This window comes from Xiphophorus maculatus, chromosome 11 (genome assembly GCF_002775205.1).
Source record: "Xiphophorus maculatus strain JP 163 A chromosome 11, X_maculatus-5.0-male, whole genome shotgun sequence".
NCBI lineage: Eukaryota > Metazoa > Chordata > Actinopteri > Cyprinodontiformes > Poeciliidae > Xiphophorus > Xiphophorus maculatus.
The window spans coordinates 23,983,548-24,000,485 of NC_036453.1; the positions used below are offsets into that span (position 1 = coordinate 23,983,548).

The 16,938-nt window shown below is 38.7% G+C and overlaps 1 protein-coding gene across 3 annotated transcripts in view; it reads left to right on the top strand.

Moving 5' to 3' along the window:
• The window catches only part of LOC102225530 (gamma-aminobutyric acid receptor subunit alpha-3-like), a 119,988-nt gene that overhangs the window by 96,736 nt on the left and 6,314 nt on the right, over positions 1–16,938 (top strand). For all 3 annotated transcript variants that reach the window (XM_023342212.1, XM_023342214.1, XM_023342213.1), the window contains exons 7-9: positions 1,696–1,839; positions 6,953–7,105; positions 9,641–9,846. In XM_023342212.1, coding sequence (XP_023197980.1) covers positions 1,696–1,839; positions 6,953–7,105; positions 9,641–9,846 — 503 coding nt within the window. The remainder of the gene's footprint in view (positions 1–1,695; positions 1,840–6,952; positions 7,106–9,640; positions 9,847–16,938) is intronic.

The window sequence follows — 16,938 nt, forward strand, 5'->3', positions numbered from 1 at the left end:
TGTTGGATTCATAAACATGTACATGTGCCGCTGCAAATCAAGACTGGACTCACAGCAGCAGGTCTACACGGCCATAATTAAGGTCTTTTTTTTTCTCTATTATTGCAACGTCTAGCCCGCTGGCAGGATTAGAAGCAGAAGAAGAGAATCACTACAGTGGGGTGGATTTATCTTCGTGGTCTTATGAATACTTTGGCAGTGGAAGATAACCTGTCAAAAGGTGTGACACCTTACAGCAGAGAAACCCTCCAAAATATGACGTGAAACTGTTTACATTGAAGCACATTCATATTTTAGAACTGCCCAGTCAAAGTCCTCACCTAAATTCTAGTGAGAATCATTGGTAATTGTGGGGAAAATCAAGGCATTCAATTGAATTAAGAAAACTATGCATCTATTCTACATTATGTAAGCTGTTTCTTCCACTTCACTGTTGCTATTATCACATAAAATTCAGCTAATATGTAAAGATTGCGTTAGTAAGGTAACAAAATGTAAAAAAAATAATAATAATAATAATAATATTAATAAAGTTCTTGTAGTTCTGGAAAGCCTAACGCTACATCGGCTGCAGGAAAGCCTGTGCATCCTCAGCTCATCCCAGCTGAGATGAAACCCGCCGTTGGACGCTCGTGACCTTTGAGTCCTCAGGCTGCGCCGCGTGAGAAACAATCACTGTGATCATTATAGCCACATGGGCTCAGCAGTGCCTTAGAGAACAATTGTCACTCAACACAGTCTGCCCCTGAGTCAGGAAATTTACCATAAATCCGTATTACTGGGGAAGGATGCCGTGCAGCAGCTCTGCAGCGAAGCTCAGTCCAGCCCACTCTGACCGAGTTTATCTGAGGTGGACAGAAAGACGGCTAACGCGCGTCCTGTGGTTCACATTTCTGCTTTCTTTTTGTTAAAATTCATGATGGTTAGGAAAGACCATCCAGGCTTTTATCAGAGAAACTCTGCATGACTTAAATAGAACATGATCATGTTTGTGTGCGTGTGTGTGTGCTTGAGCGAGTTTTTTGCAATCCAGATATGTCTCCAGTTAAAAATGTGTCTCATCACTGAGAGAAGAATTAGACGAGAGAGAAAAAAGGTCGTTATGCCTTTTTTCATGTAACGATTTGTTTCTTACGCTAGCAGAGGAGCTTGTAAGTGAAGAGTTTCTCTTGCACTTTGGACTGTCAATTAAAAGTTTTGATTAAAACAAAGGAAGAAAAAAAATCTAATTGCAGTTTCGTTGCATTTTGGAAACATTGAGAAAATCTTTCACAATAGAGTGAAAAAGCTGTGCTAGCATGGCTAAAAGGGAGATAGATTTCTCGAAATTAGCAAAAACTAAAAAAATAAAGTAAATGACTAAAGCTGGCTAGATAGCAAATAAAGAAAAATATCTATCATCCTGGATTTCTGAGTCATAATTAAAGAAAACACATGATCATAACTGTTTATGAAAGAGGTAGAAATCTTATTTACACAAATATTACCACATATTCACCACATAGGCAATATGTGGTGGAACATGTGGTAATGTGTTTGCACATATTATCACACGTGTGGTAATATGTTATCACATATGGCCATCAATGTGGTAATATGTAGTAACTGTAGTAAATCTGCAGATTGCTACAATAAGATTTTGACATCTAATTCGTCTTTGCTGGGTTTTTTTTTTATCCTTTCGTTTCGACTCAGATGCGTACACCAACAATGAGGTGATCTACCTGTGGACTCAGGGAGACGAGAGATCTGTCTCGGTGGCAGAGGACGGCTCAAGGCTCAACCAGTATGACTTACTGGGTCACGTCATTGGCAAAGAAACCATCAGCTCCAGCACAGGTATATGCCACGCCACACTGTAACAGACTAGCTGAAAATCTTTTTTTATTTTGTGCAAAGTATTAGCGCATCATGCTAACGTTTTGCAGGCAGGTCAGGTAGAATTTCAAAACTAGTTTTTAACACATTTTGATGAAGTGAAAAGGGTAAAAACACTGGATGAGTCACAGGAAGATGCTTCCATCAGAAAAAAAAATGTTTTGCTTTTCTGCTTTTGTTCTGCCATAATTTCAACCATTTCATTGATGTCAGCTTAGGCCGGCACTATTTTCACCGAGCGCTCTGCTATTTACTTCTGCTTTTTCTGAATTATTTAAATTGTTTGGGTATGCTGCGAAAATGATGACTGTTACCAGTTTTTTGTGCGTTTTTTTTTTTTTTTCTCAGGCGAACTGCTCTGCATATTTACAAAGATAATATGAGAGAGTGTGCCAGCGGTGAAGGTTTGCTCAAATGTGTTGAGGCCAGAAAGTCAGCTTTAATAATTGCTCAAATTAAATGTAAATATCTTCTAGCCTAAGCTCTTTGGTGTATAAATGTGTATCTCTTCATCACACTACGGGAGTTATATTATCTTTTACACACATATGCTTTTATTCTAACACTAGAGAACATAAAGTTTATTACAGCAAATTAAGGCAAAGGTATCAAATTAGCTGTGCCAACAGTGATACTGATGTTATGGTTTATGAAACATACATAATTGGTGTGGATCTCTTCAAAAGTGCCTTTTGAAAATATTCAGCTTTTTCCCACACTCCCAAAAGTAAACAATATGCAATTTTAATCATGTCTTCTGCTGTGTTTAAAAATGTCTGCTGTGATTATATGGACCTTACCAGAGGAGCCGCTTTTCATTGGCTGATGCCCATTCTACGTGGTCACGTGCGTGGCCGTCTCACAAACACACTTAGCTTCCCGTTAGCTAAATACAGCAAAATGGCAGAACTGATACAACCTCTACACCTTGAAGCCTGTCTGCTACACAGTCTTACGTTAGCTAAACAGATCAATATGCAATCTGTACTGTATCTGACATACACTAAAGATTTTATTTTAGCAGAAAAGGCTTTGGACTAAACTGTTACTCCTGTTAGCCACGTTAGCACCAAGTACAGCTAGTCAATCAACCATCGCTGTGTTCAGGGAAGCGCTGATTAATAATCCAGAAATAAATATTAAGCCTGGAAACTTGATATCGTAACGGACTGAATGTTATGTTTTTAACTTAATCTTTGCTCGTCTTGCGGGGAGCAGGCGGTTGCCACGGCAACAGGTGTGCTTAAACTACAAAGAGAGAGAGAGAGAGTAAAAAGGTAGGAGTGGTTTTGAGTTGATCACCTGTTCGGGTTGTTTTACCTTTGTTTACCTTTGCTGTGGCGCATTACAGCCGCTGTAGTTTCTAAACGTTGGACTAATTACCTCGATCGTTTGTGAGTTTACGTCATTCGCAACAAACATCAAATGGAACAAATATATTTCGTAAAATTTTAACAAACAAATGGCTTCTACCGCGATTATTATGTGAAATTAAATTAATTATAGCCCAACTTCAGAAGATTTGCCTTTACCTTTACAGAGCTCTTTGGTTCCTCCTGTCAGTCTGTAGCTTCTCATATTGACGTCATCAAACCAAATTTCAGATCTACCATAACTGCCTGACACCTGCTGGCCTCAGGTTTGCAACCAGCTTGTGACTGAGAAACCAGTAACCTCCTCCCAGATGATGACATGAACTTGTTAGTTCCTCTGTCCATTTAGTAGCTGATATATTGTGAAAATCTGGTAGAAATGATGCACTAATCGAGTCATGTTTACATAGAAACAACGCGCTGCGAGGCTTTGCTTGTGAGACTTGCGGTCACGTAGGTCGGTTGTGGGCGGAGCTTGGTAAGGTCCATTTCCACGGTTAGCATGGAAATCTCTGTGTTTTCTGTACATTTGTATCTTAATCCTGCTTAAGGGAAAAACCTTAGACAGACCTGAAGGAACCCGGGATGTAATGCAAACCCTTAGAAAACGTTGAGTCTTGAGGCAATAGTCAATGACTAAGTGCGATATTGGTCAAAACTCGTGGGTATAGAAATAGATTCTTCCATGTGTTGTGAGGTTAGCTTGCAGTGTAAGGCAGCTGAAGGCCGAACAACCTGGTGAACCTGCTGTTTGTTAAAACCGAGATCAATTAAAGCCTGGAGTCTGCTGATGGTCTCTGAGGTTTCTCGGTGAATCATCTTAACATCTGTATACAGTCAGAGCTCTACACAAGCAAACACCAGTGTTAAATAAACAAATTACAGCATTTTACATGTTATGTGATGGATCAACGCAAGGAAATCTGAAAAGTGTGGTGTGTATTTGGATTCAGCCCACCTGAGTCGATATTCTGTACCTCTAACAGCTCCAAACTTCTTGACACTAAACTTTTTTTAACCCAGTTTTCTTAAAATAGCTTCAGCTGTTGTTCCACTGGAAGTCAAAACTTTGCTTGGTTTATATTTTCAGCCTCTTAAAGGTTCATTTCCACTGCGGAAACAAAATTAAAATCAGACAAAAGTGGGTACAAATCTAAGAATGGCTGCTAAGAATGTTTTACGTCATAGTTTGCAATTAAACATTCTCTTGATTCTTAGCAGTTTGCATTTAAATACATTTTGAAAAATAGTAATCCTTATGGGAGCTTGGACGTACAACAATTTCATCTCCAGGGACACAGAGAGGATGAATAATGAACTCATAAAAGCCGTTTTAAGATATTTTACAGGTAACATTAGAATATTCTTAAGTGTTCATGTTCTGAGATAAAGAAAGCATTTTTGCAATGCCCCAGAATTTTAAGTCTGACTGGAGCAGACAAGCTGCTGCAGCATGTGGGTGTGTGGAAGAAACGCCTACAAGAAATCTCAAAGGCTTTAATTATTATAGATATGTGAATTACCGAAAACTTATTCAGTGCTAAGACTGGTTTTTATTTAGTTTCTTTGCTTAAAGACCATGAAATTGTGATAAATTGTGTCTTCAGATAGCTGAAAAGCTGAAAGCGAGGATTCTACCCGCATATTTCCACCCTGTTTGGAGTCGCAGTCTGCGGCTTTTAAACCAGAAAACAATCTGAGATGAGTTGTTGTTTTCCTCACATTTCACAGTTTTTATGGCCGCTGCATTAAGCGGGGAGATCTGCACTCCCAGGTGAATCAAATAACAATTCAGAAGATTAAAATCGAGGGGGGAAAATGGCCCAATAAACAAAATGACCTTTATCAATCAATCAGTCACATTGTATTTTTATAGCACCTTTCAGGAACAAGGCATTTCAAAATGCTTTATATCATAAAAACACAAAGTCATAAAACACGGTCAACAATTAAAACGTTACATTTTGTCAAGTGCCGTCAATCACATCAGATTGTTGATTAGTGTTTCATTGATTATGTTTCAAAAGCAACTCTAAACAGGCGGGCTTTCAGTCTAGACTGAAAGGAACTCAGTGTTTCAGCTCTTTTGCAGTTTTCTGGAAGTTTGTTCCAGATCTACGGTGCATAAAAGCTGAACGTCTCTATGCTTGGTTCTGGTTTTTACACATTTGCTGCCAGAATCCCTCTGCATTTAGCACGATCTATCTCACTATCAATTCTGAAGCAGTTTCCTGTGCATTGAGAAGAAAAATCTTCCCGCAGCGTAATACTGCCGCCACCATGTTGCGCCCTGGGGACAGAATTAAAATTGTGGAGAGCACTTTATTTCTCTTTTTTTTTTTTGTAAACTTCACTTAAATATGTGCTATAACAATACAATAATACTTATACAGGATTCTGACATCCCGTATCACCACAGCTCTCATGTGAAGTGTTTTATTTGTCAGTAGAAGCACTGACACGATGTGGCAGTTTGACGTAAAACTGCCGCATCAGGCAGCTGAGAGGAAGACCTTGGTGCAAAGCTGATGATAAAAGCTTGTTTCTGTAAATCATTGGGAAGAGGCGCAGCGTACAACTGAGGCGCAGCGACCTCCTTTTCAGAAAGGTTTAACCTCAGAACTGAAGCTGTTTGCAGATGCCGCTCTCAGGAGGCGACTCGCAGCGTTTCCGGAGATCTGTCAGACTTCAGGTGTGACAGAACAACAAACAAAACACACCCGTGCTTCGCTCACACTTTGCAAGACTTTTAAATAACCGTATTTCTTACCAAGCGAGAACGTCCTGCGCAGTCGATTTGACCGCGGCGGCTCTTTAATGCTTCAAAAACACAGGGAACTTTTAGGAGCGCCTAAACTACTTTTGTTGAACTGGTTTAGTCTAAAAAAAAAAATCAAAAAATTTTCTCAAGTTAGTTTCTAACGAAGTGCAGAGCGGGGCTGAGGGAAGTTTGAGCCTCTTCAGTCGTGGTCGGATTCTGGTCAGAGGAACCACCTCAGGGAGACTGGAGCCTCTCGTATCTCTGCAACACAGATTGCAAAAAGCGGGAGTGAGAGCCAACGCTTAGGGAAAGTGTGAATCTGGCCGTTTGCTGCCATCAGTGACAAATACAAACACTGGAGAAAGATGCAGCCTCACACTCTCCACAAAAATATATATCTACATATAAGAGTGGCAAAAAGGAAAATGTCAATGTTCTGTAAACGGGTTAAGCCACCTGAACAACTACTGACTTACTTGTGGTTTTGAATCTCCTTTGAGGTGCGGCACGCTGCATTCTGATATTACCCAAATGTACCAGGAGGCTTTTAAAATTCAAATTAATGTGCTGAAAATGAAAAGTCCATAAAAACATCTTTCTCCGACTGGATGTTTTCCCCCACTCATGCTTGATTGCACTTCTCTCGTTGATGGAAAGGCACACATGTATATTTTATTTTGTTTTTTTTTGGTTTGTTTGTTTTGTTGGGGTTTTTTTTTTTTTTTTTTGGCCATCTGAAATCATCAAAATCTCCAACAAGCAAGCTTAATTTACAAGTTACTTTGATCTTTAATTAGGGTTGCATTCAAATCCTTTTTCACAGTTTATTTTTTATTGTTTTTTTAAGATTTTAGTGTAACAATTTTGTGCTGTAACTACGTCTGAAGAAAAGTCTTTACAACTTGTTTTGTCTCTCTGCCTCTGTTTTTGTTTCCTGCAGGAGAATACGTAGTGATGACGACATATTTCCATTTGAAAAGGAAAATTGGCTATTTTGTGATTCAAACCTACCTTCCGTGCATCATGACAGTCATACTGTCTCAGGTCTCCTTCTGGCTTAACAGGGAATCGGTTCCTGCCCGCACTGTGTTTGGTGAGTGCCGCTAATTGCTAGTTGGTTTCTTGATCGGTTAAGAATATTTTCGGGACGACCAAACAAAGTTTCCATATAATGCAAAAAACCCACACGCAACGGCTTCCTTCCCCTTGCTTAAAGTGCTGCTACTTTGTGAGTTTTTAGTTGAAAATGTGCTATTTTACAAGTAACAAAGCAGGAAATGAGAAGACATTTATTTCTGAGATAATGTCTAAGAAGAGATTTAAACCAAATCAACAACTATAGCCATAAAAAAAAATTAAATATGATTCTTGATAGAGGTAGCAAGCTTGAATCCTTCAGAACATAAAAGAATTACAATATATTTATTTACAGTTTGTTTTTATTGGAGAGGCATTAGAAAATATGAAACAAAAGTTGTGATCACTCTGTCCAGCGTTCCTCCAAGTGGCTTTTAATTAACCTTCACATATTGATCTGACTAAAGAGCGGTCTTTCTAAAAAAATATGGCGTTTATTTATCTTTTATCTTCTCTTATGGGCTTTTACCAGTTTTTTTTTATCATTAAATATGATTCAATCAATGTAGGGATTTATTATTGTAAATAACTGTTCTTCTCAGCTCTGAGAATGAATTTTCACTCTGCTCACCAAACCTATTTTCCTTTTAGCAAAATACTGTAACTAACTTTTAATATAATTCTTCGTATCTACAAGTTGCTGTGTTTTTTGTTATGATTCCTCAGTCGTGTCTCACTGAAACGGGTTGACCTCCCTGCTCTTCGTTTTCAATCATCCCCCTCTGCCATTTTTTTCCCAACCGTACATGTCCATTTTTATGAGATAAGATAGATTGGAGCGGAGACAGGATTGTTTTTATGTGGTTGGATGGGCAGCCATTGTCCGAGCCAAATCTCATTCCCGCCACTGCTAAGTGACAAGGCTGGGATGTGAAATGATCTGTGAAATTTTCAGTTTACACCTCAGTGGATTCATTTCCCAATTAATATCATTTTAGTAGACAGAGATCTGCTGTTCGCTTTTCACAATCTAAACTTTTTGCTGACGATGACACCGGCCCGTTAATGACGCAGCTCGTACCAAGTGTACAGTCGGGCTCGGCGTTACCCACGTCCCGATCAAATTTAGATTTATGTCTTATTTTTATTCTTCCAAGGATCTTGTTTCTGATTGGAAATGACACATGAATCTCAATCTACAAGGGGAATCGATTTAAGGACGAAAATTCTTCTTTTTTATTCACATTTTAAGAAAAGAAATGTGTTGAAAATCAGACGGAAACGTTATTACAACAATGAAGTGCTTGTTATTTCTGACCAGCTTTTTTATTTTTCACCATTTCACCAGTTTTTAAGGTTGGGAGACCTTTTAATCTTGATCTCCCTCCACAGATTCTACATCAGATTCAACTCTGGGCCACTCAAAAGCATCAATATTACTTCCAGTCAGAATAAACGATTTGATAAAAGTAAATGAGTCCTTTAAAGCTAAATCTGCCAGAGGAGTGAATCGCTTTGAGCCAAACCAGCAGAAAGCTCACTTCTTTCTGAACAAACGGGAGCCAACATAAAATGTGGTTATATAATGTTTCTGTTTCTTTTAATTATTTATTGCAACTTGATGGTTTATTCTTTCAAATTCCTCTCAACTCACCGCCATAGAGCGCTCCACTTATCCATTTATCATTTATTTAACAATTCTTGCATCAGACTTGTTTAAGACAGAATAAAAAGGAAAAAAAACACAGAACAATAGATGCCTTGTAATGCTGTAATGCAGTGGCGGCTGGTTTCTGGTCGTCTGAACTCGATGTACTGACCCTGTGCACTTGTGATGTTTACACGTCAGTGAACTGTGTCAGCGTTATGAAGCGCTGCGATCTGATTTCTGATTTATGTGAAGCAGCTTATGTAAGAGCCTCGACTTCCAATTTCATCTAAAAGTGCAAATTCAAGTTAGATCATTGATTTTAAACGCACACTCTGAACCCGGAATGCAACTGTTTCAGTTCTCGATTAATCTCTGGATTATTCTGATGATTAATCGGATTTTAAAAATGCCGCATTCGGCAGAGTTTTCATTGAAGCTTTTTATACAGTATTAGAAAATGCAAGTAAACAATTTCATTACTTCTATTAATGAGAGAAAATAGTATTTTTCTGTATTCACAATTGGAATGCAAAGAGTGCAAAATAGGAGATTTTTTTTTTTTTTTTTTTTTTTTTTACAGAATATGAACCAGGATATTATGGCTCTTGAGGAGTTCTGGGTTGAACATATTTACAAACAAATACGTTTTGTTGGGGTTTTTTTATTCTAAATGCGAAATGAATCGATTGTTCAGTTTTGACTGTGCTGCCTTTTTTTTTCTTTAGGTCTATATACTCCAGTTAACGATCAATAGATTGCTAAATTAGTTGACGACTATTTCACTAATCGATTCATCACGATTAAGCCCTACTCTGAACCAATTAAAAGTTACAAATATTGTAAAAGAAATACTCTTACCTCCGCTGAACCTCGTCGTTTGTGTTTTCCTTCTGTCTTCAGGGGTCACCACGGTCCTAACCATGACCACTCTGAGCATCAGTGCTAGAAACTCCCTCCCTAAGGTGGCCTATGCCACTGCCATGGACTGGTTCATGGCAGTGTGCTATGCCTTTGTCTTCTCTGCCCTGATAGAGTTTGCGACAGTCAACTACTTCACCAAACGCAGCTGGGCGTGGGATGGGAAAAGAGAGGGCATGGAAATAAGGGTGAGTGATGAAACAATCGACACGGCATACATGGATCTATCGACTGCAAGAGCATGAGGAATCCGAGAACGCTTTTCAGAAATAAGTCGAGGGTTTTATTGCACTTAATACATATCATTAACTTGGATTTTGACCTCGATGTTAAAAATAATCTTGAGAAAATCTTCAGTTTTGGCCACACATAGCAGGTTCCTCTTTTTTTAAACACAGCCTTGAGTGTTCTTTAAAGACTTTAAAGAGGCCTTTTATTTATTCATTAGCAGCCAAATGGAACAGGAACACTGAGAGCAAGAGCAGAAGTAAACTCCCAGAGACGTTGGCCCTGATTTACAATCGCAGCATATGTTCAGCGCTCATTTTAAAAAGGCAGCGTGCGTTCGCTCTCGCTAAAAAAAAAAAAAAGAAGAAGAAAAAAGACTCCATCCTTACATCTTGCATGCTGATCAGAGAGTGAGCGTGCTTCACTTCAAATGAATCACCTCAGGTTTACCCTTTCCCTCCGTATGAGAGCAAGATGAATCGTAACCTATGCAGTTTCTATTCACCGGTACAGCAGGAGCGTTTGTGCGTTGTTTACAAAGATACAAAAAAAAAAGATCTCATTTCTGGTAAAGTTGTGACACAGAAATATAACTTTGGTGTTTTAGTACTTTTTTCTTCTGCATGTGACCCATTTAAAGTACTGGTTGCAGTCGGAGCACACAGCTTAATATGAATATGAGCGTAACCTGCTTATACTTAGAGCTTCAAAAATAGATTTCACCTCCGTTTCACATGATCAGACCTATTTTCATATGAGGCAAAGAGAAACAAATGACAATTTTATTCATTAAGGGAAAAAGTGCTTTCCAAACCCACCTGGTTCTATGTAAAAGTACATTTTTGGAGTGGCTTTGAATGGAAAAATGTTGACTGAATCACGCTCAGCTCATGCAAAGGCATCTTCTTCAATCTGAACATAAATGTAAAAAAGAAGAAATGAATGTGGGGGGAAAAAGAGGAGGGTTTTTTTGTTCGTTTTTTGTAGCACCCAAAAATTTCTTATTTTTTATTTCTATGAGTCTACTTCAAACTGCTTGATAAGGTTTATTTATTTTGTATTTAGTCGAGTGAAAATGAATTTAGCTTTCCATTAAATGTGGTTAATTAGTTGATTCACAAAAACAAAGGCCATGGGGGTTAGTTTATTGACATGGGTCCAGGTTGGTTTGGACAGCCTCCCCCTCCAATAAGTTTCATCATTTTAAAACCTGCATTTTGTGTTTTTGTCTGACCTTAAAATGAGTGTGATTATTTGAAACATGTGAGGTGGGGGGAAAAAAGCCAAATTGGAAGAAATTTCAGTGGAAAAATGCCAAACAAACCAAATAAAAAATAAAATGAAATAAAAAAAAACCTATGTAGTTTGGAACTCCATCAAAGAGAGCTTAATAAAAAAATAAATACATTTCTTTGACAGTTTTCTCTGGTTCAGCATGTTAAGAGTCAGATGTCAAGTATTCGCTTTGATTGAATTTGCTAGGATGAAATCTCATCCGGAATGTAAACAAACCGTCGTCCTCCTCCCAAAAACATTATTTAGATCTACATACTTCAGTGAATAATTAATTTTGTTTTTCAGATCAGCGTCAGCCCGCCTCGCAGATCCGTGCAAAATGTCGGAAAGATGTCAGAATAAAGTAAATTCAGATGCATAGCGCGGCAGAAAAAGCTGACAAATTTGAACTTGAAAAAGATTTTCTCCTTCTTTGATTATCGTTCCACTTCGGTGAGCATTTTTGCTTGAGCTGTTTTGTCTTGTATGAACAAATGTTCCCACATAATACAGTGCATGTTTAGTGTTTAAAGCCATAATTAAACTTCTGTGAAAACGCTCTCTGCGATGTAATTGCTCTTAATGCTTTATTTACAGTGTTATTTCTGGTTTCCTTACATTTTTTATGTATGCCAGCATAAGCTGTTCTCACATTGTCAACTTGGATCCTGACACTATATTTAATGGAGCTTGAACGAGGCAGGGTTGAAGTTGTGACGGAAGTTGTATATATTCAATTTTGTGTTAAAATGTGAATACATTTTAACACAAAATTGAATATATACTTTAACACATGAAAAATAAAATGAATAGATCAGGCATTTAAATTTTGAAGTTGTTTCTGTTTTTTTTTGTTTTTTTTTAGATTTAATGAGAGCAGTTAATCTCCTGAGATATGCAAATGACTAAAAGCTTTATTGACAAAATGGCTTTACAAGATGCTTGTGAAAACCAAAGAAAAAAGAAAAATCCCACAGAGTCGCTGACAAAGCACATCAAAACACTTATCAGTCAGAAACACAACAAAAGTCATTTCAGCTTCGACAGATTGTCACACGTCTATTTTTGCTACATATGTACAAAGTGTTTGACCCAATCAATGCCGCCTCTGCGCTTTTATTTATTTATTTTTTTTTTTTTTGTATAGCGTGACATTTGGTCCTGAGACTGACAGGCCGAGATGCAGTGGAACTTTTTAGTCAGCAGGGAGAGTTTCCTTCCTTTCTGAAGGCTGAATTTAATGGCAGCAGCCTGGGCTGCGTACTCAGGGGCTCTGCTGAGCACGCAGTTGTCATGATAGATAAAACGGAACGGGGTCACACGGACACACAAGACTCTGCCGTCGCATTCCCTACAGATATAAGCAACTGGAAAGCAGTGGCATCGGAGTTTAAATACGCAGCCTTATGACAAATGGAGCAAAAGATTTGATCTAATGCAATAAACCGTCAGACGAAAGAGGGTCGCTTTGGAGTTTAGAGTCAGGTCGTCGTGTGGACTTTGAAGCTCCGTGGCGTCTAGCGACAAGCCTGAACGTTTGTCATTACGACCAAAAACGTAAAAACTGCATTTTATTGGGATTTTATGCAATAGGTGAACAAAATGGTGCATAATTGCGATGTGGAAGGACTTAACAAATAAAAATATGAGAAATGTGGTATTTCATTTGAATTTAGCCACCTTATTTTGGATACCATAAACCTACCAAGATGTGAGCGTTCACCGAAACCGACCGGCTGCATTACAGCTGCAAAAACTGCATCTACACTAAAAAAAAGAAATAAATAAACACAAAATCTTTCCACATATTTTGTCTAGTTTCTAGTCCAAAGATCTCAGATTACTTAAAATTCAACAAAACTAACATAGAAGTAACTTTTCTGTAAAGTGCAGGAGCTTGTAAGTCAATAATGTCTTGACATTGATAAAAATAAAAAAAAAATCAATATTAAAGAATTATTTATGTAAAAGTTCCTACACTTTGCTGAAAAGTTACTTGTAAGTTTGTGTTGTGTTATTTTAAGGGTACGATAATATTTGCATAAGAAATTAGACCTAAAATACTTTGTAGGATTTTGTTTTTCTAGTGTAAAATGAGTTGGACAGAAAAGCCACTGATAGATGTGACAGTTTTCTGGCAGAACTGTTTGGCACTCACGTAAAAGAAAACATAAAGAAAGCCATAATCTGCTGTAGTTTGGCGGCAGCATCGTGCTGTGGGAACAGCAAAGCTTATTGGAAAATGGTTGGAGCAAAATCCAGACTCTTCTTTGACAAGGAATGTTTTTTGAAAACCCCTTGTTGTTGTCCTGGCACCTCTCAGTTATTTTGAATTTTTTGAACGGTAAATCATGTTAAAAATACATTGAGGTTTATGGCTGCAACATTGCAACACGTAGTAAACATCAAGGGGCATGAATACTTTGGCAAAGAGCTGTACACCCAGTAGCAACAGACAATTATTTTTAATATTTGTTTTTACATCCCCGACTGTGAGCAAACCCGTGTGAAATGGTTTACTTTAATGTCGTTGTGTGCTTTTTACTTTCTCGTCACCTTATTTTCTGTCTGCCACGCCGTGTGCCTAATTAGCTCTCCCCTTTGCAGCTGAAGGCGGGCTCATCTCAGGAATTAGCCTGTGGGGAGTTTTTGGTTAGAAAGGCAAATTCTTGCAACGATTGGACGCTTCGGTGAGAGATGTATTCTGTTTGCGTCAGCACAGGCAGAGTCGCAAGCTGGTGTTACAGCGGCTTTCTCTGATGAAGCCACAAAATGATTGTGGTTTCACACATATCTGAGCTTGCAGCACGAATCATGATATCTAAACAGATGATCACATTTTGTTTCTTTCACATACTTATTGATAGTTTTAGAAAGCTGCGTCTACTTGTTGTAATAAACGCCTAAATCTCTTAGAAGTTTGATGGACCCAATTTTTGATTGATTGTCAGACATTTTTCCACACATTTGTTTTTTAAAGCTGCAGCATTAAAAAAAACCCAACATATATATACTTTTTTTTTTCAACTGTCACTATGTCACACTTGTATAATATGAAACAGACAATCTGCAAAAAATAAAAATCTCTTCTGCCCCCTTCCTGTGGTTCTACTTCCATCTACAGAGATACACAGCTCGGTCAGAAACAGCCAGTCAGAGTCAGGAGGAGGTCCTTAGCATTGACAGTCATGCTTGTGCGCACCGCTCACTCCCTCCGCCCCCCGACTCTATGCCTACGTTGTAGTTCTCCACAACGTAGGCTGCCACAAATGCTAAGGTTAGTTACCATGGCCGCCGATGACAGAGGATAAACAGTTTTCCTGTGACGGTAAGTTGTTTCTCCACCATGAGGCCATACATGAGAATGATTGACAGCGCTATGACCCTCCTCCTGGCTCTGATTGGCAGATGGCAGCAATAGCACTGGGAGGAGAAGGAGGAGCTTGATGTTTTTTCAACAGATTATCTGTCTCATATTATAATGTGAAAACATAGTGACAGTTTTTATGCAAAAAAAAAAAAGATTTTTACAAAAACTACTCCAACAAAACACCTTTTTGTCTTAATATGGCACTGGTATATCCAACTAATGAACCCGGAAGGAGATTTTAAAACAAAGGGACAAAACATGCAATAAAACATGCAAATAAAGGATTAACAGAGGCCGTCCGTTGAACCTACATCTAAATAAAAACAGTCATTCCAGAACCACACAGGCACAAGCGAGGTCATTATGGTTCTCCATGTGCTGCCCACACTCTCGTTCCCCCACATGCTTACTCACTTGAGGCTATTAAACATGCCAACATTTCATCTCCAAACATAGAGGGGGTGCCGACCGTCCCAAGGTTTGCTCACATGCACACTCCCAGCTGCAAGCAGTGAAGCACAGGGCAGCACAATCGCTTAATCACCCTGAGACACATTTCAATTCTTAAGCAACAATTTGCTGATGCTATGAGGACAAGGTCAACAGATGCATTGTGATGGTTTTTTGCCTTCAGCCAGCCCAATTACTTGGACTAGTGCATGCAGATCTTTTAAGCAGAAGTAAATTATGTGCTGTGACACATTAGGTTCGTAACAAAATGCATCCAGCCCAATGCCACAGATGGTTTCCCCAATAATTAGGCCCAATAAATTAGCGCAGATGACAGCCCAGCTAAAAAGCAACAGAAAACGACTCTGTACAGCTCATTTGTCAGGTTAGCGCTGCACAGAACATCCTTAACGCTAAAGACCAGGGAGCCGAATGATCTTTGATTAAGGTCATACGACACTTGAATGTCGTAATTAGTTTTTCCTGCTGATCCAAGCTGTCACTGTGATGGAGGGGCCTCGTTGGGGGATAGATGGGGAAGCGTCCATTTATCTGGGAGCATCACTGCAACCCTGTTAGCTTCGTTAGACCTCAACAAGATTTGCTGCCCAAGCAAACCGGGGATCATCCTCTTCCTGTAGCCCTTCTTGTTTCACGCACATTTCCTCCTCAGCTAACGTCAATGTATCGTCTAAAACTATGTTTTTTAACAGATCCGGAGTCACAATTGCTCATATTTGTGTCATAACTGACATTTGCCTGTGCACTTTGCTTAAACATACATCCCAGATGAAAACAGTATTGTGCTTGCTTTTTTAAGAACTGTGTGCAGAAAGATTGGAAGGGAAACGAGGACGTTATTTGCAAAGTATTTACACCCCTTGACCGTTTTGACGCTTCAATGTGTTTTATTAGGGATTCTGTTTAATAAACCAACACAGAGTGGTGCCCAATCGCAATAGGAATTAAATGAAACTTGGATTTTGCACTTTTGTTTGCAAATAGAAGTCAGAGAATTCTTTCATTTGTATTCGGTCCCCTTCAATCTGGCCGAAACAGCGTTATGCTAGCAAGATTGAAAGAGCTATTACCTGTTGTAACATGCTAGAGTTTATAAAATAACCGAGACTGCAGCAGATGTTCATTTTCCAGCTTAAACATGCAGTCAGGGCTGAAATGGAGTGGCTTATATCAAAGTGTGTTCATTTGTTGGATTAGCCCAGTCAAGTTGTCACAGACTTACGATTGAGCCACAGAATACGCCCAATCGTAAGTCTGTGGCAAACTAAAATATTTACGCTTACACTAATGCTCTCCATTAGTGGTGGGCATTTATCGTATCATTCATCATTTATTGTGATAAATTTCTTATCGTGATAAAAATTCTGATTTATTATAGTCACAATAAATCCTGATTAACGATGTTTAAAACCCCCAAAAAAGCTGTCAGTGCTGTTAGGATTGTTGGTTTTACTTTTTTTTGGTAATTTTTGTTCAATGAAAATATCAATAAATATCAATACATTTGAAAATATGGTTATTATAGTTACTGTGTGCTGTTTGTGACACAAATCACAATAGTACCACAAAATATCATAATAAAACTTAAAGTTTACGTCCATATGCCGCCGCTGCTCTCCACCCAATCTGGATGAGCTTTTAACCAATAATCTTTATGAATCTGAAACTCTCCTCCTCCATGACATGCACTGTTCCAGTCTTGATCTGAAAGAGGTCGCAGTGGGAATGATTGGTGCGCAGGAAATGATCGCAGTACAAGCCCACAGCACGAGCCACACAGGAAACCAGAAGTGAGCTCAGTAATCCATCTTACTGCCCTACTTGTTTTCCCCACATCCAAATTGCTCGTTGCACTGTGCTCCGTCAGACTGGCAGGATCCTCCAGAGATGCGAGTTTAGTTATGTGAGAGTGCCAATGTGGCAAATAAAACTGTGT